General features: G+C 36.4%; 1 protein-coding gene across 1 annotated transcript in view; it reads left to right on the forward strand.

Annotated features, from left to right (window-relative positions):
* The window catches only part of CWC27 (CWC27 spliceosome associated cyclophilin), a 197,962-nt gene that overhangs the window by 27,228 nt on the left and 146,565 nt on the right, over positions 1 to 24,169 (forward strand). Inside the window, exons 8-10 of the mRNA XM_043591183.1 lie at positions 3,358 to 3,437; positions 4,397 to 4,430; positions 5,679 to 5,833. Coding sequence (XP_043447118.1) covers positions 3,358 to 3,437; positions 4,397 to 4,430; positions 5,679 to 5,833 — 269 coding nt within the window. The remainder of the gene's footprint in view (positions 1 to 3,357; positions 3,438 to 4,396; positions 4,431 to 5,678; positions 5,834 to 24,169) is intronic.

The raw sequence follows: 24,169 nt of genomic DNA on the forward strand, positions 1-24,169 counted from the left end.
CTCTTACTGAGCACTCCCTGGGGCTCCTGGATCGTAGCTTGAGCAGCCTTGAAGGGCATCCTGTACATCATGACCCACCAACAACCCATTCTCCACATGTGAATGGGTCTCGGCACACTGTGCAGAATCTTTGGCTTACCGAATTTAGCTATTTGGTCTGTTTACATAATGGAGACATGAATAAGTTTAGTTTGAGAAAATACAACAACAATAAAAAATCATTGCAGGTTGTTGACTTAGAGGAAAGGAAATTCTCTAGAGGGCATGAGACAAACTCCAGAGCCAAAAAAAAAAAAAATGGAAGTATATTTTATATATTTTCCTTTTGTACTATTCTTCAGACTTTGAGAACTGTTCCAATACAGTTTACCTTTGGGGTTAAATGAGACCTTGCTAAGAAAAATGAATGCTAGCCTGAATATTGGAAAAGTATGACCAATAGATAAAAGTAAGACTTACTGTTTTTAAATGTATGTAATAATTAGAACCAAAGTCAAGTAAGTGTCTTTTACAGTGACCAAGAACAATTTTCAGTTTCACTGGATGGATGAAATTAAATATTTCTAGAAGTCTTGAAAATAATTGTTTCATTATTCATTTGCTTATCAAGTTCATTGACTCCACAGTGTGTTAAGCTTTATTCCAGAACCTGTCTAACATCACAAGTTAATAATGCTGAAGTCTGAACTGGGGCTTTGGGGTTTTACTTTATGTGAAAGTAGAAATAAGATAGAACCCCTCTGGTTTATGGATTATCAGTGTGGGATTACAGAGACAACTTCACCCCACTCATTTATTCCTGACAAAGTACCTCTCCCACATGGGTTAGCTTTCCTTCATTATTTATTTCAGTATCTTTCTACTACCTGATAAAATCTCTTTTAGAATAATAGAATTTTACAGCTCAAAGGGATCTAGTCCAACTTCCTTCCTTTATAGATGAGGAAACTGAGACTCTAGTTAAGTGACTTGCCAGACTGACTTCATTTCCTTTTTGATAGGATTGCATGATAGGAGGATGCCATAATAACATATCTTGAGTTCTGGAAAGCATACTGTCAGAGTCTTGTGGACAACACGAGGAAATGTGATCTGGGAGATATTATAGTCAGATTGAATACTTCTGCCCAAAGATTGCTTTGTTGTCAACCTGTGCATGATTATTTGAACTAGGAAGTTAAAGTGGAATAGGAGTACATGTAAATTCTGTACTTGAACTTAATGCAATCAGCTGAATAGGTATAAGACTTTATAGGCCATAAGTCCTAGTTGAATTATGAAGAGTAAGGTCTCTGAATAAGGAATTTAACATTCTTTGCATTTCGGGGGATCACATTTGCAGCATTTTGTTCAGTTCAGAACACATTTAAGAAGGATACTGACAAACCAGATGCATTCAGAGGAAGGGAGGATCTTGCGGAGGATGGGGATGAAGCCAAAAACCATTGCACATGGAGAATGCTTGACGAGCTGGATATACTTTGAAGATGTAAAAACTAAGTGAAAATGTGGTCCTAGGCTTCAAACATTTGGAGAGTTTTTATCTGGAGGATCCCTGCCTTTGTTTTGCTTTCTTAAATAATAGTTTTATTCAACTGTCCGTACTGGTTTAAAGTTTACTCCCAAATCTTTGTGTCTAATTTAAAAACAGATGTCAGAAAATATTTTTCATGTGAAAGTCTACAATCAAACAAGCAGTTTTCAGTGAGGCAAGTTAAGTGGTAGTTTCATTATAAAGGTATCTCAATAGCTAGATTTAAAAAATAGTAAACTGTGCCACATTCACAGTGATACACATAGCATTTCTCTCACTGCAAGATATGCTAACATTTTTACCTCAAATCCCAAGTTATAAAAAGACTCTTTTTCTCACCCACAAAAAGTTACATGGATGGACAAATATACCACTTTTGAGAATAAAATACGAATGCTTTGTCCTATTCTCATTTATTCCAAGAAATTAAAGTCTCCCAAAAGCTTGGATCTGGGGGTACACACAGCATGAAGACTGCTGCCAGGCCTTTTGCACAGAAGTTGTCAGAAATGTTGAACAGTCTAATTTACAAACTGTTCTGGCCTGATTAAATTGTATTAAACTTTACTTGTCCTAGTTGTTTATACTTAACTAGTTTTAAAAAGATGTTAATATATTTGTATTCATCTCATATTTCTGCTGTAACTAATGACTATCAATTTAGTGGTCTGAAGCAAAACAGATTTTATATGGTACATTTCTGGGGTCACAGGTCCAAAACAGGTTTCCCTGGGCTACATACTGGGGTATTGGCAGGGCTTCCTTCCTTCTGGAGGTTCTGGGAAGAATCTCTTCCCTTCACTTTTCCACCTTTAGAGCTCATTTGCATTCCTTGGCTTGTGGCGCTTCCTCTAGCTTCAAAGCCAACAATAGCCCGTAGAGTCTTTCTCATGCTTTATCATTATGGGATGGACTCTGCTGCCTCCCTCTTTCACTTGTAAGGACTCTTGTGATAACATTGGATGTACTCTGATAAACCAGGATAATCTCCCCATCTCAGAATCCTTAATTTATCCACAAAGTCCCTTTTGCCATGTCAGGTAACATATTCACAGGCTTTGAGGACTAGGGTGTGGACATCTGTAGGGGGTCATTATTATACCTACCAATCTCTTTGTATTTAAACTGTAGTCTATTCACTATACCTAATAGCAGACATTGCTTGTAGTTTGTTTTAGTTCTAGAAGGTAAAACTAGCACTGGTTGGATGGTTAGAAATTACACGTGGATTTTTTCCCCTCCAATTAGAAAGAGAACTGTCCAAGAAGAGAAGACTAGAAGAATTTAAAAAGGGTGGGGTATGTGTGTGTGTGTGTATATGTGTGTGTGTGTGTGTGTGTGTGTGTGTGTGTGTGTGTGTGTGTGTGGTGTGGTTGTAAGCTCCTTTCAGGTGTTGAGATACTGGTTAACTAGTCAGCAGTGATGTCAAGGAGATTCCTGCTTTGGGTGAGAGACTAGATTAAGTGGCCTATGAGATCTTTATTTTTCAACTATTAACTCTGGTTCTGTGCTAAAGGTCAGAGAATGTGATCGGGTTCTTCAGAGAAACAATACATGTATATATGCAGTTCTGTGGTAACTTATTTTGAAGGATGTATCATTTTTTGGAAGAAAAGGTGTTTTTAAAATAATATTTTCTGCCAATGCAAGAGTTAGCTTCTTACTTATAAAGCTTTAATTTATGCTGAAAATTTCAGGAACATATATCTTTTGCTAGCCACATTACAGCGGTACTAGATTTTATGTAAATTTGTTAACTTGCCCTTTTGGAAGACTATTTTATTTCTTCCTCACTTATGATTATATCATATATTTCTTCCTAGAGCATGAAGGGAAAAAGCAAAAGTAGTCATGACTTGCTTAAGGATGATCCCCATCTCAGTTCTGTGCCAGCTGTTGGAAGGTTAGTATGCTACCAATGTGATCTCAAATCCTTATTTTCTGGCTCAGATATTTTCTCGCTGCTTTTGTGACAAAATGCTCTGTTCTCTTAAATCCAGTTTTTTCCACTCAGATAAAAAACAAAAGCATTTTGGTGATGGAGATAGTAGAGGTTCTAGCATAATGGAGGGAAGCACACTGGCCTCTTACACTCATATTACTATCTATCTCTGTTGAACTAATTAAATTTAAAATTAAGTGCTAAACTTTTAAATCTTGGGATAGTTTGAATAGGAAACTGTTTGCTTTTTTTTTTTTTAAGTTTAATGTTTAATTTGAAGTTGCTTTGAAGCATTTTGTACCAGTTGGTATGATGAGTAGACAAATCAGAGTTGAAAAGTTTTGTGAAGTCACTGTATTTTAGACCAATTCATTGAGTATTTTTTTCTGACATATTTTAGGAGTTAACAGAAAACTCTCTATCTTTGTTGCTTCTCTCTGAGAAGGGAGGATGTATTACTGTTAAATACAACTGCACATGATATTGGGACAATGTCTCAAATGGGGATTAAAACACTATTGTACTGAATTTAGCTTGTGTTACAAAATTCTATTTCAAAAAAATCGTTTCTTAATATCCTGGTAGTTTAAGGATTTGGCCTTTTCAGCCAGAATATGTCAAGCCAATGGAAGAAATTGTTTTCTCAACTCCTCTGTTCATAAAAATATCACTATTGGTTGTTATTTGCTTTTTTTCTGTTAATTCTAGTGAATTTGTATATGTGCTAATCGGGCATACTTATTATTCTATTTGTAAAAATGAATCTCTTTTAGAATGTTTCTGTTTGCTCTACAATGCCATTCTGAAATTCCTATGTTTTGAACTGTTAATCCCAGCAAAATATTCTAAATTTTGATTAGTGCATAATTTTATTAGTTTCATTTTGAAGGTAAACTTTACTTGCTTTCATTTTTTTGTAGCGAAAAAGGTGATGCAGCAGGAGATTCAGCTAATGTGAGTATTAATCTTACTATAAATATAGTTTGAACAATTAACAAAATTTTAAAGATCTGAAAAGTAAATCATTTATTTTGATTGAAGTATTTCCTTCCAAGTGTGCATGCAGATGTGTATTTCCCTACAAACTGAAATCATACGTATATGAATTTCTAGCCCATTTTTCTCCCTCTCACTACTAGAATACTCAAAATTCAGATGTCATTGATTTTATTTCATTGTGTTAAAAGTTTAAATGTTGGGGTGCCTGGGTGGCTCAGTCGGTTAAGTGTCCGACTTCGGCTTAGGTCATGATCTCACGGTTCGTGAGTTTGAGCCCCGCGTCGGGCTCTGTTCTGACAGCTCAGAACTTGGATCCTGCTTCAGATTCTGTGTCTCCCTCTCTGCCCCTTCTCTGCTCACAGTCTGTCTCTCACTCTTTCAAAAATATGTAAACATAAAAAAAAGTGTTTTAAACAAAAGTTTAAATGTTGATGCGAGGGCATCCTACACAGCGTATGGGAAAATGCTTAGATCAGTCATTTATAGCAGTATTCCTTAATGTACACAATTCAGAAGATTCTCGTTCAAGACTATAACGATCTTTATTAATTGTATTGGCTATTAAAGCTGATTATAAAAAAGACCTAAAGGAGGTGTAAGAGCAAGCAGTGCAGGTGCATAGAATTTGGGTGTTTCTGAATGGAGAGAACGCCAGCGCTAAAGCTGACTGGTGTTGCCGGCCTGGAGTTGTAAGAGATTGTGTCAGGGAGTACAGACTGTACAGGGTCCTGAGTGAGTTGAGGGTCCCCTGGAGGATTCTGAGAAGGGGAGTAATTGCTGTGACTTCAATTATAGTAAGAAATCTAAGCTTCTCCACCTTCTCCTCATCTACTTGAATTAATCTCTGGTTGAGGTCGGTATGCTGGCCAACTGCCTGCAGAAGTTACATTTCCCCTGGGAAAGAACAGGAATGTCGACAACACAATATCCTGGGTGATACAGAGGGAGCACGGCCTGTGCTGCACAGAGGGGCTGTGTTTGAAAGGAGCAAACACTCCTTACTCAGGTATCCCATACTGATGTAGTTGGCCTACAGCAGACCATACAGGTATTCCCGCCTGTAGCAAATGCTTCAAGTCCTTACTAATTTAAAATAAAAAAACAAAACTGGCTTAGAATGCAATGTGGAGAGTCGGAGATGGATCTCTGGTGGTGTGAGGGGATGTGGGATGTCTAGCAAATGCTGCATTTCAATTTCTACAGGATGGAGAATATGAAGGTGCAGAGCATGATGAATATATTGATGGTGATGGGAAGAACCTGATGAGAGAAAGGATTGCAAAAAAATTAAAAAAGGACACCGGTGCAAATGTGAAGTCCACTGGAGAGGGAGAAGTGAAGAAGTTGGTTACCCGCAGGTGAGTCAGTTATGGTGCTTCCTGGTGTCAGTTGTCTTTCTCTCCTTCACTCTAAATTAGTATTGAGTCCTCTCTTCCACTTCTTTTTCAGAACACTATTTTCATAATGTTTGATAGATATGCCAGTTGTGTGTTAGCCTGTTTGGGGACCTAACATACAGTTTTAAAGTACTTACAGCAATGGTCCCTCGAGTCAAATTCCTCTTCATTTTCTCTCTAATCTCTTCTTTAAAAGCCCCTACAAATTTCTATATGTGGGGCAAGCAATATATTAGTTAGATGCGGAAGGCCGTGTTTGTCTAATACCAATGCAAGCAGTAGAGTAACATAGAATGAAAAGCCAAGTCCTTAGATTTAGGTGAGTAAAATATGTCACAACTGGTTATGAAAGTGTGCGGGCCTGAAAAAATTCTTAAGTATCTTTTCAACTCTGATTTATACCATATACCCCTCCTAATCTCTGTCAGAAAAGAAATTTCAGCAAATGTCTGATAGCGAAGAGTTGTTAAATTTTGTGACTCAACACTATATTCTGAAATTCAACTTAACTGAAAAACTCTCCTTTGTGATTTTATTATTCAACTTTATGGTATACATTTTAAATAATACTGCCTTAAAAATGTTTTCTTTGGATCACCTACATTTGGGGATAAGATGGGTGTAACTACATATAAACAACATTCTTATTTTTTTTTAAGTGTATTTATTTTGAGAGAGAGACAGAGAGAGTGAGCAGGGGAGGGGCAGAGAGAGAGAGAGAAAGAGAGAATCCCAAGCAGGCTCCACACTGTCAGCACAGAGCCCGACGTGGGGCTGGAACTCATAGCACTGTGAGATCATGACCTGAGCCAAAACCAAGAGTTGGATGCTTAGCTGACTGAGCCTCCCAGGAACCCCAGCAACATTCTTATTTTTCTGCTATGTTTCTCCACTTCATATAGAAAAACTTAAAAATAAAAGGCATTTCCCTATTGGCACTGCTTCGGTTCCTCAATTTTTTCCTTCATGTAACCTGAAAAGTAATTGTCAGCAATCTCCACTGATGGTAATAAACCCTTATATTCAGAAATCGTACTTAAATATAGTAGATTAACATTGGGCAACTATTGACAATGTTTTAGTGATCATATATGAGCTTATATATCATATCAAGTCTGTAACCTTAAGTCAGATTATACATACAATCAAGGATGCTTTTTCTCTCTCATTTTCATTCAAAACATGCATTTTCTAATTTTTAAGAACTATGAATATGGTACAGGTTAGGCTTATAATGTGACAAAAAATGCATTTTGAATTTTTAACAGATGAAACAAATAGTTGTTATGCTTAAGTGCTTAAGTCCTCAATTCTGTCTTACTGGCTTTAATACAAGTTGCAATATTTATACACCCTGTAATTAATATAACTTATAATTTAGCAGAGCTGACTTTTCTTTAAGTACTAAATAAAGCTTATTTGGCAAAATTTGCCTTAATAAATAGTGAAAACACCAAAACATCTATTTTTAACTGTTCCCCTCTTCCCCCAGATTTTCAATATTGACATCCTCTTCTCTCCCTCCTTCATCTTACCTCTCCTGCCCTCAAAGAGAAATAAAAGAAAAATAAGGAGGTCAGGATAGAGAAGACAGTACAGGATTTCAAAGGGAAAATACAGTTTTTCACTCTTACTTAGAAATTTCCACATTTGTCTCATGAACACTTATTTTGCGTACAAAAAAAGTCCAAAATTATTAGTTAGTTATAGCAGCTTCACTATAGTTTAACTCTCAAGTTAGTGTTATGTTAAAAAAATAAAAGGGTCAATATACTGGGACTGAAATAATTTTATAAGGAATAAAATATGATATTTAAGTATTTCTGATGTTTTAAAAAGATATGTGCTGGTAAAGATTTAAATCACTGTTTTTCAACCTTTTCAGTACATTGAGGTCACCTAAGAATAGGCCCCACCCCTGACTAAGTCTGTCAGAAATTTTGGTACGGCATCCTAAGGTTAAAAAAGCACTCTAGGAAAAAAAAATAATAAATAAAATAAAATAAATAATAATAAAAAAAAAAGCACTCCAGGTTATTCTACTGAGCACCTAAGGTTAATTTTAAGTTTGGGCTTAATTGGCGCTGGTCTTTTGGAACGTCCTATTTTAAAGTTGATTGTAAAGAATTATTTTTTTGCCTGTAGGTGGAGCTCAACTGCTGCAAGTTAATCCTATAAACCAAATTCAGCTGTCTGCCCTATTTTTTAGCATCCGTGTAGGGATTCATAATAAAAGACCAAAGGATAAAATCAGACGTAACAAGCAGACCAAATAGTTAGAAATCGTTGGTTTGTTGTGATGATTATAATCATTATAGAAATTCTGTCTTTGTGTAATTTCTATCAAATGTAATTATACTGTGATTACTCTTCTAAATTATTTTCATTACATTGAAATATGAATCAAAAAAATACTGACACATACCCTCAAATTATAATCATTAAACATTTGATAGAAATATTTCAAGGTTAACCAGAGTGGTGTTAGTTTTGATGTTTGAACAGGTTCTGGTTTGATCAGCTGTGTTCTGTTGACCCATGATATTTAGTTGACCTTTGTCTTAAAACAACTCTCTTATTGGTAAAGTTAAGTCGTATTTGTGTTTTAGTTATGACTGATGTTAGGTTGACTGAATATGAAATATCATTCTTATGATAGTACCAGGAATTTAGATACGGATATTGAAGTTGGGATGGAAGACCTAATGAGTTGGATTGAACTTTAAGTTACGAGGCAAGGGGTAATATAGTCGTAAATACCTCCTGAGTATACTCCCCGAGGCCTGGGTGAACACCCAAATTAGATGGTGCCAATTGTAGCCTCTCCAGTCTCTCTTTGTTGGGTTTGACATATGTTACTAGGATTTCTTAACTTCCCATTGTTTCTAGCTTCTCAAAAACATTTGTGAGCTTTCTCTCAGCCTTGGGGATCTGAGTCTCAATATGATCAGTCACAGGAAGTCCAGATTCAAAAAGATAATACCAAATTTAAATTTCAAACATTTAGAAGATAGTATGCATTTTTAAATTATAGTACAAATTTTAAAAGATAATACAATAACAGATTGAAATCCGCAGACCTTTTAACAACCCTTTTTTAACCATTAGAATCATCATCTCTGAGAAGTCCCCCTCTTCTGTTCAACAGAACATTTACAAGCAAGGACTGCATTAACCATTTAGACCATTTCTGCTTCTATTTACCTTCGTTTGCTCTGAGATGTCTACTGAAGCAGACATTTAAAAAGAGGAAGAGTGGGGCGCCTGGGTGGCGCAGTCGGTTAAGCGTCCGACTTCAGCCAGGTCACGATCTCACGGTCCGTGAGTTCGAGCCCCGCGTCAGGCTCTGGGCTGATGGCTCGGAGCCTGGAGCCTGTTTCCGATTCTGTGTCTCCCTCTCTCTCTGGCCCTCCCCTGTTCATGCTCTGTCTTTCTCTGTCCCCCAAATAAATAAAAAACGTTGAAAAATAAAATAAAATAAAATAAAAAGAGGAAGAGAAAGAAATGCGAGATATATACCGTGGGTAACTTGGTCTCTGAATAAAGAAAATTTGCAGGTATTATCTCTTTGGTATAGAATAGCAGATGACTAAGCTATGGAGCAGTCCCAATTTTAATGAAGTTTGCATGCTAACTTGTACTAGAACTTGCTTTTTATTTTGTATATGTTCTTTCCTAAGCAGTCATTCTACTCTCAAACATATGTTACTGTTGTAGCCAGATGCTGCAAGAACTGCTATGTGCCAGACAGTGCTAGACTCCAGGAACATGAAAATAAAGGCACATGTTCAAAATATAGTATATGAGTGCAATTATAAACAATTAATTACAATTTAGTATGAGTGCCCTAATAGACGTGTCTACAAATTATTATGGATGTTAGGTAGGCAATATATATTTCTGGGAAAGTTCAAAATACCAGGTCAAAAAATAGTTGAATGTGGGGCACTAGGGTGGCTCAGTCGGTTAAGCGTCCGACTTCTGCTCAGGTCATGATCTCATGGCTCGTGGGTTTGAGCCCTGCATCAAGCTCTGTGCTGATGGGATTCTGTCTCTCTCTCACTCTCTCTCTCTCTCTCTCTCTCTCTCTCTCTCTCTGCCCCTCTCCCCACTCACACTCTGTCTCTCTCTCTCTCTCAAAAATAAATTAACATTGAAAAAAAGAGTTGAATGTCCAATTGCCATTTTTGTAGATCAAGAATGGACAAACATCATCAATTTCATAAATTATACCCTAATGCTAGAAAGATAAACCATTTTTTGGAGCCACTATTGGAAAGAAATAACATTTTAGCATTAAGTCTAATCCTTGAAATTAGTGTTGTATAATACCCCAATGTAGACTAGATGGTTTATTTTACTGCCTTTATCTGTTACATTTAAAATTTTGGAATAGTAAAAATTATAATGTAAACCATACCATCATTTGGCATTTCTGGCAAGCTTCTACTTTTCTTCTGTTTGGGTCTTTATAGCAAGGATTTTTGGATATTTTGAACAAAACTGTTTCTTGGGCTGTTTGAACTAAAAAAAACACTTTTAAAATGCCCAGTTAGTTCATTGAGAACCTTAATCCATATCCAAGGAATCACCTTCAAAATAAAACAAACAAACAAACAAACAAACGAAATCCTTGAACTTCAATTATATACTTCAGAAATTTGACAACCCTACTGTTTTTACAATTAGATTTCAAACAGGAAGCAGTGAAATGCCCACATGGGGAAGATTCTCCTGTCAAAATGGAGAAAAAGCATTTGCATCTCTTTAGAATGTATTGATTTGTATTATGCTTGAGAGTTACATTCTATTGATCTGGTAGTATCACTTGTTTTTGGAGAACGGAGTTGTACATTTGAAATGTAGCGTTGAGATTATGTGCAGAAAAACATTTCTTAAGTTATTCAAGCATTTGAGGAAGTATTCTCTACCCTGGAACAAATCTAGTCACATTGAAGAGTTGTGAAATTCATTGCTTTACTACTTTCTTTGTCTATACATTGTGAATTCACCTATCAGTTAAATTGGCAAAATACAGAAGAAAGAGGCCACTCAAGATGCAAAGATCTTTGTTTAGCACAAAGTTAAAAACACATGAAGTTGCACAAGGGCCTGAGGGAAACTTAGAGTTAGTGATTTTATTTTTTCCTCTCGTCTTTTTTTTCTCTAGTTTTACTCTTTGTATCCTTTCCCCCCAAAGTGTTCAGAAATTTTACCACCTTTCAGGTATGGCTTCACTTTTGCACATTATTTTGAGTTTCTCCTTTGTACCAAGCACTGTGCTAGGTCCCAGGATGCTCAGATTAGTAAGTCCAAGTTTCTTCACAAGTTGCTTAGTGTCTAGTAGAGACAGCTGTATGAACAGATAAGGGCTGTGAAGTGTTCATAGGTGCTGGAGCCAGAGAATCGTTCTGTTATTCCACAAATATTTCTTGTTCTACAGTGTGACCAGACCACTGATTTGCCAAATCAATTTATTTCTCGAATTTAACCTCTACAACAAAGCTGCAAGATATAGTCTGTATTATGATTCCCATTTTACAAAAACAAACAAACAAAAACCACTGCACTTAAAGAGGTTAAGTGATTTGTGTGTAGAAAGTGGCAAAGCTGGTGCTTGAACCTGTTAATGGTCGGACAGCCCCTCCAGAGCCCAGAGAACAGTTGGCCGGGGCCAGCTTACTTGTGTCCAGCTGAAGTGAAACTCTCACATCGAATGTTTCTAGCAAAGGTATGACATCATGTTAGAAATATTATTCTATATAAGTGTAGGGGATGGGCTGGAAGAAGGAGATCAAAACACAAAGACACATTAGTAGATTATTAGTCCAAGGAAGAGGTAATAAGCGTTAATCCACTAAAGTAGTATCTATGGGGATGGATTTAGATGATAAGGAAGCAAAAGATTTGGATACAGGAGACCCAAAGGAGAAAGATATATTCCAGATGACTCCTAGGCTTGTGGCTTAGATAACTGGCTGAGTGGTGGTGATAGGTATTGAGACAGGAATCCTGGATGTCCCTAGTGGTCCTCTCAGACATTTTTGTCCTTTTGTCCTTTCTGATCTACCTCAGTGTCCTGCCCATAAACACACTGAATTGCTTCTTTTATTAGTCAGCTTAAGTTAGGTTATGCTATGATAACAAACAATCCCAAAATCTCAGTGGGTTAAAACTAATGTTTGTTCTTTTGTTCTGGCTACATCCTGGCATGATCTGTGGATCTGCTGCATATCACTTACATTGAAGGGTCCAGGATGAAGGAAAAGCCTCTGGCCGAGAGGCACGGCAGAGGAAAAAGAGGGACGATGGAATCATATGCTAACTCTTAAAGCTTCTACTTAGATGTGGCATCTATCACCTCACCATTTTGTTGGTGAGAACAAGTGATGTGGCCAAGCCTGGTGGCTCTGGTGAAATAGAAACGTTTTACAAGGTAGAGCAGTAAATGCTTAGAAACAATAATGAAATCTCCTCCAGGCTTTGTCCTCTAACCAGGAATTGCTACAAATACTTGTAATTGTGTAATAAATCTAGTCATTGTCTTCCTGGTAGGACAGAAAAAGACAAACATTACTTAACTGCCATTATCTGAATTTAAAAAAGAAGGATATCAATTTCTAATTATTATATGCTTTTTAAAAAATACAAAATTCGAAAGGAAATTCTGTCTTACCCATCTGTCCAAAAGGGGTGCAGAAGAACATGATGAGTATCTTCCACAAGTTTCACCAAAGATACAGAAATACTTCATGTGCACATAATATTAAATCATAATTTTTTTATTAGCTATCTTAAGGATCCTTTGGTTGTGGGGAATAGAAACCTACTCAAAAACTCATATTTTTCTATAAAGTGATTTTACATATAAATAAACTAAAGGGATTTCTGCATAAAAGAATAGAAGAGTTGCACAGAATCCAAATAAAAGAATTGCATACAGGCCTGACAGGAATGGCTGTTGTCACAAACTTATGTTTCTCTCCTTCTGCGTTCTCAACTCCCTTTTGTCTGTTCATTTGTTCTCTTCTACAATCTTGTGTTTTCTCAGTAGGGCTCTTGCCTGTTGTCTCCTGCAGTTCAGCCCTTCCGAAGTAATTGCTTAGATTTCTGTGTCCCAAAGCCTGACTTTCCAGAGAGAGAATCTTACTGCCTTGGCTTGGGTTAGCCATCCATTGAGTTATGTCATTGGTGGGGACAGTGATGGTGGAGGGGCTCTTAGAAAGCCATGAGATATGCAGGTGTGACAGAGATGTTATGTCCCTCCATCTTCCACTACCCTACTTATTTAGTAATGAGAACCCAAATATTTAGATGGACTCTTGACCGCCTCATCAGATGACATTCACCATACTTCTTTGTAGCCAGGCAAGGCCTTGTGACCGAATTCTTGCTGATGAAATGAAACAGAAGTGTATCTGACTCTCAGGCAGTCTTTTCTAAAGGAAAGAGGGAGGGGGCTAGCCTTAGCAAAACAGAGAAATTGAAAGAGCCTGGGGCCTTAAAATCCTCATGGAACCACAATTCCAACTTGGATTGCCTATCTCTGGAGTTTTTCTGTGTGGGATAAAAGAACCTTCAAGTTATCTAAGTCACGTTATTGGAGTTTCTATTAAGTGTAGCAGAACCTGAACCTAACTGATAGAATAAGGCTATTTCTTCCAGGGCTAGGAGTAGGGTAGATTCCCTAATATGGGGATGTAGGCAGAGAGGAAATGAATAGCTGCTTCATTGTTTTTAATAGGTTTCTTAGTTGGTTTTCTTGTTGTTCCTAGAGGAGAATCATATTCATTATTGACACCCAACAGCTTCACTACTCTTCTCACTTTTGGCTGATCCCCTTGCTTCTTATTTCATTATGGAAAATGAACCAGTGAGAGAAAGTCCTCATTTGCCCGCCACCAATCTACCCATCTGCATCGGAATTTCTATGCTTCTTTCTGACAAAGGCAACCCCTGTACTCTGTGCTCTGGTCCTCACACCCTCGGCTTTCTTACACACTTTGGCCAGGCTATTTACCTTACTCTAGTGGCTCACTTCAAAGGCAGCATACTGTCCTTCTTGCTGTTTCACAGACATGCCAAGCTCATTCCTTTTTCAGGCCTGTGCACTCTGGGTTACCTCAGCTTGAAAGTTTCCTCTCTAAGATAGTCTTAGTAACCATTCCTTCTCTTCGTGCAGTTCTTTGCTCAAACAAACATCTTTACAGACCACACTATTTAAAATAACTCCCTCCAGGGGTGCCTTGGTGGCTCAGTAGGTCGAGCCTTTGACTTTTGGTTTTGGCTTAGGTCATGATACCATGGTTCATGAGGTCGAACCCCACATTGGGCTCTGCGCTGCCAGTGCAAACCTGCTTGGGATTCTTACTCTCCCTCTCTCTCTCCTCCCCGACTGATGCTCTCTCTCTCTTTCTCTAAGTAAATAAACTTTAATTAATTAATAATTAATTAAATTAAATAACTCCCTCCATGCCTACCAAGAGTGCGTATTCGAATAACCTAAAGACAAATTTTTAAACTTTGTTTGGCTTTTACAAAATGCATGTGGTAGGACCCACCCCCCTCAAAAAACAAAAACACAAAACAAAGAAAAAATCATTCAGCAAGTCTAGCATGTGATTTTCTCATAGTTTTTGTAGCCAAATAATTAGTGTTGAAAATATACATGTTATGTAACCTTTTCCTAAATGTTGGGAGCATTGGTGAATAAAGGTAAATAAGGTTAAAAATTAAGTTTGGATCCAGATTATTTGTCTTTTTTCAGTGCTAGGCTCAGATGTTTGTAGAAGACAAGGTCACTCTATTCTAGGAAGATAAAGTAAGAGGGTCCGTTCTGCCAGCCAAAATCAGTTTTCTACAAGTTCTATAACTTTTTTTAAGAACGATTGCCTTAGTGTTTCATCAACATTAATCTAAATGAGTGGATTTTGTTCTCTCTTGTTCACCTTATTGAATCTTTGCCTTTATTTAAGCTTGTCTTTTGAAAAGTAGACACAATATAAATTATTTGGTAATGACCTACTTTGGAGAGGAATCTCACAGAATTCATTACAGTTCTTTCCTACCTTTTTGCCAACTTTGATATGTTAGTAATATTTGATCCCTCTTCTCTCCTTAGTCTTATTGTTTAGATATTGCTACACTCTGTGTATTATTAGTTCATTCAATATATATGTGTATTCATGTTGATTTCAATGTGTTTACTATTTAAATACACCTACATGGGGGCACCAGGATGGGTCAGTTAGTTGAGCATCCGACTTCGGCTCAGGTCATATTCTTGTGGTTTGTGAGTTCGAGCCCCACATCGGGCTTGCTGCTGTCAGTGCAGAGCCCACTTTATATCCTTTATCCCTCTCTCTCTGCCCCTTCCCATGCTTGTGTTCTCTATCAAATAAAAAAATAAATAAACATTAAAAAAATAAGTAAAAACTAAATGCACCTATGTGAATGTTATAAATAGGATTTCCATTATTATTTTGAAGTACACAAGTAGCTTACTAGATTTTTAATATTATTTTATATTTGATTTGTTACTTTCACTCACTTAAATTTTTCCTTTATTTTAAAGATCCTTAATGCATTTTCCTGCTATTGCTAACTGCTAATTTTGTCATGTCAACTAGTCTGCTTTCTGTTTTCAAATTTATGGTATTGACTTAGCTGCTTCTTTAAAGAATTATCTTATTTAAACAGTCTCAAATTTATTACATGATCATGGGTAGGTCTCTCTTCCTACTGAAAAGCACTTTTCTTGTGGTTAAAGGTAGATTAATTGGCATATGAGCTTAAGTACCAAATCCTTTCTCTTTAATTTGTATTTTCACTTATACACACACACACACATACACTCTCTCTTAACAGATAGGAAATTAGACTTGTTCTTTGCTGCATATTTGATTTTCTTGGTTCTGTGAAAAAGGATGTTTTCTTAACTTCAAAAATTATATAATGACTTCCTGATAATTTTTCTTCCTTTTAGATAAGCACTTACTTTTTTAGTCTTATTAATCATTACAAATTAATAGAAATTTTCCAGATATGCTTATTTGTTCACAAGACTGACAGTAACATGAAATATCTTAAAGACAGTCTTTGTTAAAGGGAGTTAAAAAGAAAACCCCTTGGCTTGGCTTCCAAGAGTTTAGAAAGATATCATGTAGGGCTCATACAAAGGCTAGAGTGTTGTAGTCCTTTTATTTTATATCCTGCTGCTGTGTGGTGAGACTTGGTTTTAGATGTACTAGGTATGTACTTGCCCAGTCACCTAGAAAAAAGGATATGTAGCTGACCTGTGAAAGTACATTTAGTGTGATAGAAGGGAAGAATGTCTGATCCTGATGCTTCTAGAGAGTAGCCCAGAAATTGAAGACCAGGATAACATTGCAAAGTTATTAGCCAGCCTTAATTGTTTGGCGTTATGTTCATTATTATATTCTCAGGTACGATTTACCAGTATTCCAGTGGAGTTTTAAAAATTATGCTTTCTGCATTTTATTGTTTTAACCTCTGCTGGGTAGTATGGAAAGAATTTTGGAACAAAATGTGTTTACATTTTAGCCAATATTTAAAGGTTTTGCTCGTAGTTTTTGTAGCAAATGAATCAGTGATGAAAATACACATATCACTTAACCTTTTCCTGTATGTTGGGAGCATAGGTGAATACAAGTAAATAAGGTTAAAAAGCAAGTCTGGATCTAGATTATCTGTCTCTTACAATGTTAGGCTCGGATGTCTGCAGAAGACAAGGTTATGCTCTTCTAGAGAGACAAAATGAGAGTCCTTTCTTCTAACCTAGCTAGCTTTGCTTCTAAGCTGTGCCAGTGAATAGCAACAATTTAAGTAGGAACAAGGGGACATAACACCTGTTACAGTACGTAAGCCCAGCCTGCAACAAAAATGAAGCGCCTAACAACCTGGCCTCCAGAGGGGGTTGCAACCTAAGGATGGTAGGATTGCAGCACCACTGCTTTGGGTCTTTTGTGCTGTGGCTCTAGGATGGAAGGATGTCTGCATCACTTTGATTCCTGGAGTCTTAAAGTCTTAAGATAATAGAGAGCCTTTTATAATGTGGAAAGGCTCCTATTAACATAATTTTCACAAAATACTGATAAAATACTCTTTATTCCAACAAAAAAGCATAAAAGGAATGTTTCTGTATGAGAAAATTAATTTTGCTTTGTTTTGGCTAAAAGTTTCTAGAGTAACATTTGAAGAATGTCTGTAAGTTCATACTGTATGTACCTGTGAATGGTTCTTTTTTAGAACACTGTGGCTGCTGAATTTTTGATTAATATCTGGCACCTAAGCCAGGTTAAAACAAAATACAAACAATTGAACCCCTTACAAAGCTATGAATCTGACATGGAAATAGGTTATGCCAAAGGATTCACCTCATCTGGGTTGTTTAAGGTTGAAAACTCTGTTTCCAGGCAGAGCAGTTGCCTAGCCTTAGGGTATTATTGCCTGTTACAACATTCTTGTTCCGCTTCACATCTTCAGATCCGCCAGGTTCTGTTCAGTTCGCTTTTTGATGTTGCTGTTACCTTTCTGTTTCAGATTCTTAGAACAGAAAGCAATTGTTATTTGGAGCTATGATACCTTGAACTAGGGATACTTAAATATATGCTGGTTATAACCCTCTAGAACATTACATATCTATTAAATCTTACAGAGGAAAAAAATAGATGGCTAATGGATACAGAGAGGTATCAATGGAACGGAATACAGAGCCCAGAAAGAGACTCATATATAGTCAACTGATAATTTGACAAAAGTACAAAGACAGTTTGATTGAGAAATGATAATCTTTTTAACAAATGGTGTTAGAGCAACTGAAAGTCTATGTGCAAAAAAAATGAACATTGATACCTACCTCACACTGTATACAAAAATTAACTCAAAATGGATCATTGACACTGGGGCTCCTGGGTGGCTCAGTTAAGCATCTAACTCTTGATCTTAGGGTCATGAGTTCAAGCCCCACGTTGAGCTCCACAATGGGTGTGAAGCTTACTTTAAAAAGAAAAAAAAAAAGGATCATGGGCTTAAAAGTAAAACTATTAAGCTCCTAAAAGAAAACGTAGGAGAATATCTTTATGGACTTGGTTATGTTAATGAGTTTTAGATACAAAAAGACGTGAAGTGCACTAATAAATTGGACTATATCAAAATTAAAAATTTTGGCTTTGAAAAAGATGCTTTTAAGGGATGAAAAGACAAGCCACAGACTGGGAAGCAATAGTTGCAAATTATATATCTAATAAAAGACTTATATCCAGAATATATAAAGAATTCTGAAAACTCAACAATAAGAAAACAAACCAATTTAAGAAATGGACAAAAGATCTGAGCAGATATTTCACCGCAGGTATATGAGGCAAGCAATATATGAAAATATGTTAAATGTGCATCCTTGCTGACATGGACCACCATTGCAGACAAGGGTTTAAAATTTCTATGTATTATTACATCACATTTTAATATATAGTGAATAAGGAGCTAGGAAAACAAGGTTAAAGCTTATCTGTTTTTCAATCTGGAACTTGACTAATTACATCTACCTACAAGGAACCCTAGGGCTTACAGTCTAATACTGGCTCTTAGTTTTGTATTTTACACAAAATGCCAGAGTTACCCACCAAAGCATATGAATAGAGTGGTTTTGCAAAGAGACTAAGGGGAGAATGGTGAGGCCAGACACCTTTCTAATCTTCCTTCAGCTGTACTTGCAAAGTTTAACTCATCCAAGATTACTCTCCAAGCAATGGACAATCCAGGATTTAAACACAGATATAGTTCACTTAACTGCCATTTTATACTTCCCCTGAGATGAGGCATAAAGAATGGTGGGCCAGGATACAGACAGTACATGCAAAGGGATTGGTGAGAGTTTGATATCCTGATAGTTGTGGGAAGTTAGGTATACAGGGACAGACATCTGCAGGAATTATGGTAGAAAGTTTTAGAGAAGTAAACTGGGGCCAGATCAAGATGGGCCTTGTATGGCATATTTAGAAACTGGACTTTGTCCTTTAGATGGTGGGAAACAATATAAAAGTTTTAAAATTGTAAAGTGACATGATTAGCTTTTTGTCTTAGAGAGATCATTGTAGTAGTAGCATGGAAAATAAACTGGAAGGAGACAAGACTACAGGTTGAGGAGATCAACCAAAGACTGCCTTAATAGTCCAAGTGCAGATAAGTTACAGTGAAAACTCAGACCAAAACAGTCGTTCTGTGTGCAAGGTAGTTTGCATTCAGCAAACATTCTTCCAAACATCTACAATATGCACGTGGTGGATAGAAAGATAAAAGATACTCCCCTGCCTACAAAAAAGCTCTCAGCTGAGCCAAACAGATAGTCATCTGTACACAATGAACTCTATATAAAGCAGAAGTTCAGAGAAAGTACAGTAGCTTCATGGAGAAGGGAGAGATTAATTTTGATATTACGGATCAGGAAGTCTGCATGTATGCAAAGTAGATAGCATTAATACTAGGCCTTGAAGAAGGGGTAAAGTTTGAATAAGAGGAAATGGGTGGGGAAGGGAATTTCCAGTAGAGGAAACTGAGAAAAGTGAGGAACAATTTATGTGAATAGAGGAGAGGATATCGTTGGAAATAAAGCTGGAAAGATAGGTTGGGACCAGATCATAAGATACCTTCCAGGATAGTAAAGTGCAAATATAACTCATTTTGCTTGATTTCTGTGTTTATTCAAGTGTACAGAAACACATAGATCATCTTTTTTCACCTAGAGTAAACCAATTTGAAAGATTCAAGGTTGGGTGAATAATGGATTTCTACATTTTTGGACAGGAGATATATGAGTAGGAGGGTTTGGTGGGGTTACTGTATTAGACAATTATGTATTACTTTCTATGATTTGCAAGTGAACACTAAATCCCTATAGTAAATGAGGTGGTAGTTTAGGGAGAGGAATGAATCTACCTAGTGACAAAATGAGAAATTTTAGGGGTGCCTGGGTGGCTCAGTCAGTTAAGCCTTCAACTTCAGCTCTGGTCATATCTCTAGGTTCGTGAGTTCAGTCCCTACATCGGGCTCTCTGCTGCCAGGGTGGAGCCGACTCAGGATCCTCTGTCTCCTTTTCTCTGCCCCTTCTCACCCACCCCCCTTAAAAATAGAGAAACATTAAAAAAATTTTTTTAAAGAAAAATTTTTACTTCTAGCACTATAATAAAATTTTTATGTAATTAACATTATTTAAATTTAATAACAGTTGAGGATTACACAATCATTTATTCTAAATGAGATATGAACAAGTCAGCATTTCTAAATGTTTCCTCACCTATAAAATGTGATTAATACCCGCCCTTCCTGTCTTAATAGGGTTGTGGTCAGTCATGTCAGATGAAATAATGCATATGAGATTGCTTCTAAAACATGATGCCATTGATGGCCTATGATTATAGAGTTTAAAGTGCCTTTGAGGGGCCCTTGGGTGGCTCAGTCGGTTAAGCGTCTGACTTCGGTTCAGGTTATGATCTCGCGGTTTGTGGGTTCAAGCCCTGCGATGGGCTCTGTGCTGACAGCTCAGAGCCTGGAGCCTGCTTTGGATTCTGTGTGTCTCTCTCTCTGCCCCTCCCCTGTTCTCTCTCTCTCTCTCTCTCTCTCTCTCTCTCTCTCTCAAAAATGAATAAACATTAAAACAAAATTTTTAGGTGCCTTTGGTGCCACACAATCCAGCCTTCTGATTTAACAGCCTTAGAACAGCTCACTTTCTGGTAGCTCCTTCCAATCAGGCCATATTCCAAAATAAAATGAAAAATTAATGCCAGGTAATTGACAGTGGTTATTGAGCAAATACAACAACCACAGTATCTAAGGGGATGTATGTTTTTAAGAGGTATGACACCACTGAAATAGAAGAGATGAACCCAGTCCATGGTGACAGTTTGGGGACACAAGCCAAGTATACCTAGAAAGAAAATTAGACACTACTGCCCTTCATAAACATGCTGGCTCTCCCACCTCCCACATCCTCTCTCTTGACTTCAGAGAATGTACTTTACATCAGATGTGATTATTGCCTAAATCATGCTGTGTAAAACATTGGACACATAAAATTACTTAAAATAATACATTAAAAAGTACAAAATGGTGCAGACAGACTAGGTGCTCTAAATGCATAGGAAATCCAAGTAAAATGGTGTTGAGTCAGATGAGGTTAATTAGTTTTCCTGAAGGTTTGTTTTCAGGCACGTTTATACTGCCAACTGCAAGACCGTAAAATGGAGTAAGTAGATTATGGGAGTAATTTTGTAAGTAAAAGAAATAGTCTCTTCTAAGATAATGAGTTTGCTAATTTATTACATTTCACTTAAATTGTTAATTACTATCTTATTTCATTTGTTTCACTTTGAATGTTCATTAAAAAATGGAAGTATTATTTTTGAGAACATCCTGTTTATACTAAAAACTTAATGACAACTGCATAAAACAAAAATAGCATGTGTCTACAAATGTGATTACGGACATGTTCACTTAAGAAAACAAATTTAAAAGATAAAATTCTAACTTTAGTTAGTGTATCCAACAGTTTTATTTTAGAAAGATAAATGTCCTTGCTGAAAATTCAGTGATGACATTTATTGCTTAGGAAAACATGTTGCTATAATTTTCCTTCTATGTGATTTTTAATATAGCACTTAGAGAAACACTTCAAATCTTACTAAACAAAACAAACATAAAATATCACTTTTTAATATGAAGTACTGGCAAAAAATAAAATAAAATAAAATAAAATAAAATAAAATAAAATAAAATAAAATAAAATAGTACTGGCAATAAAGTTTTCCTGTCTACTTTTAACACTATAGTTCTGCTTGAATTATTTCCAGTACTAGAACCTTGGTATGCCAAGAGTTAAGATATAGCTTAAGAGTTTTAAGATATGATTCTTTTTAAGTTTTTTAATATTTGACTCAATGAATGGAGTATTTTTATGGAATGACATTACTTGATTTTCTGCATTTGCTAAGTTGGTGAATGATAAGCTAGGCTACTGCAGATAGTTGTGCAGAGGACTTCACCATGGAATGTGAACTTGGGTTGGAATCTAGGTGGAGTGCCACTTCCAGGCCATCTGCACTGGAGCGGGCCACATCAGCCTCAGGGAATGGGTGCCCTTTTCTAATCTTTCAGCCAAGAAAAGATGTTTATTTCCTAGGAGGTTCCCCAAGAGGGTGTGCCCTTTTCTAATTAACATAAAATTGCTTCTTGTGCAAGCCTGTGGATAAACTTAAGAAGTAAAAGAAAATGAGCAGACAGGTAGGTGGTAGCTTTTCCCAATGGTTACTACAGCACAGTGGCCTAGGTGTGGCAGAGTTTTAGTGACCTGTAAGACAACTTGGAGACCGTATATTGTAATGGGAAGAGCTCTGGGAAGGGGTTTTGGAAACCAGGGTTCTAGTCCTTGAGCACAAGTATTTGGCCTTGGGTGTTCTTTTCTGGAAAATGAAAGGATGGAACTACCTTCTACCTTCAAGGGGGCATCCAGTTCTTGACTTCCAGAAAGTTATATCTAGAGTATGATAAGCAGGGAGAAGTTGGAGCTGGGGATTTTCTAAATTGGCACATCTGAAATGTCATTAAAAGTCTTGGAGATATGTATTTACCAGTTCTATAATAGTAAGTCTTAAAATCAAGTAGTCCTCCAACTTCCTTCTTTCTAGTTATTTTGTTTAATTTGCTTCTTCTCCTTTTCTCCTTTTTCTTCTTTTTATCTGTTTTTTTGTTGTGGTAGTGGAGGCTGTCATTGTTTTGGTTTTTTTAGCTTCTTATGCTGGAAGTTTACATAGTTAATTTTGGACTTTCTTCTTCTCTAATGGAAGCATTTAAAGCTCTAAGCATGACTCTCTCTGCATCTCACCAATTTTGTTGTTGTTATGATAGTCAATTTTATGCATCAACTTGGCTAAGCTGTAGACCCTAGTTGTTTAATCAAACCTAAATATAGGTGTTGCTGTGAAGGTTGTCTATAGATGTGATTCAAATCCATAATTAGTGGCTTTTAAGTAAACAGATTATCCAACTTAATCTGGGGGAATGATTGAATCAGTTGAAAGACCAAAGAACAGAGCTGAGAATTCTCTGAAGAAGAAATTCCATCTGTGGATAGCAGTTTTAGCTTGTGCTGTGTAGAGTTCCAGCTTGTCCTTATTGATGGCCTATTTGCTCAGATGTTTGATCCACATTTTTGGATTTTAGACCAACTAGCCCCTACAACTGCACAAGCCAACTCTTTACTGGATGTATATACACAGTATATTCTACTGCTTCTGTTTCTCTGGTTAAACCTATACCGATAGGATTTTGCTTTGAATTTCATTCAGTTCAACATTTTTCCTATTTCCTTGTGGCTTCTTTGACCTATAGGTCATTTAGAAGTGTGCTGTTTATTTTCCAAGTATTCAGGAATTTTCCAGATATTTTTCTGTTACTGATGTCCTAATTAATTTTATTGTGGTCAGAGGACATATTCTGTACAATTTCAGTTATTTTACATTTATTGAGACTTGTTTTTTGGACCATAATATGGTGTATCTTGGTGCATGTTACATGTGCACTTAAAAAGAATGTGTATTCTACTAGGGTTGTTTGGAATGTTCTGTTATTGACCCCAATATTTTTTATGGCACTTTAGTCTTGCATTTTAATGTTTAAATTATACCTGGTAACTTACAAATTTCCTTAATTGATGAGATTTTTTTTAAATTATCCCATTTTTGAAAACCTAAAAGACCATTACTAAGTTCTGACTTTATACTTCATGAATTATTTTAATTAATAAGTTAATAGTTATTTCTAATGTTGTTTCTTGCTACTTATTTGCAATAGGCTATAATATAACTGTTTCATGTCTTTTCCTTTCAGTTTTATCTTGTATAATACTTAGAATTCTTTCTCAGTTTCCTCTTGAATATCCAAGAATAAATTTTTAGTTGGTAAAGTTTCTTGGACTTGTCCTACTTAATATTCTTCAGATCATTTTTAATGTGTGTGTGTGTGTGTGTGTGTGTGTGTGTGTGTGTGTGGCAATTTTGTTGTCTCAACCTAAGAACAGAAAAAGTACATGGAAATGAAAAATCAGTATATTCTTCTCTGGAGCCAATTTTTCTCATCTTTAAGAAAGCATTTTTAGCCAGGGTGAAAATGGCTTTTTGAATTTTGAGTGCATTTTTCTTTTAAACAAACTCAGTGAGACAAAATAGAAAGTTAAAAAAAAAAAAAAAAAAAAACAAGTCTTTAAATCCTTTCCTTAGAAGATTC

The sequence above is a fragment of the Prionailurus bengalensis genome, chromosome A1 (genome assembly GCF_016509475.1).
Source record: "Prionailurus bengalensis isolate Pbe53 chromosome A1, Fcat_Pben_1.1_paternal_pri, whole genome shotgun sequence".
Taxonomy (NCBI): Eukaryota; Metazoa; Chordata; class Mammalia; order Carnivora; family Felidae; genus Prionailurus; species Prionailurus bengalensis.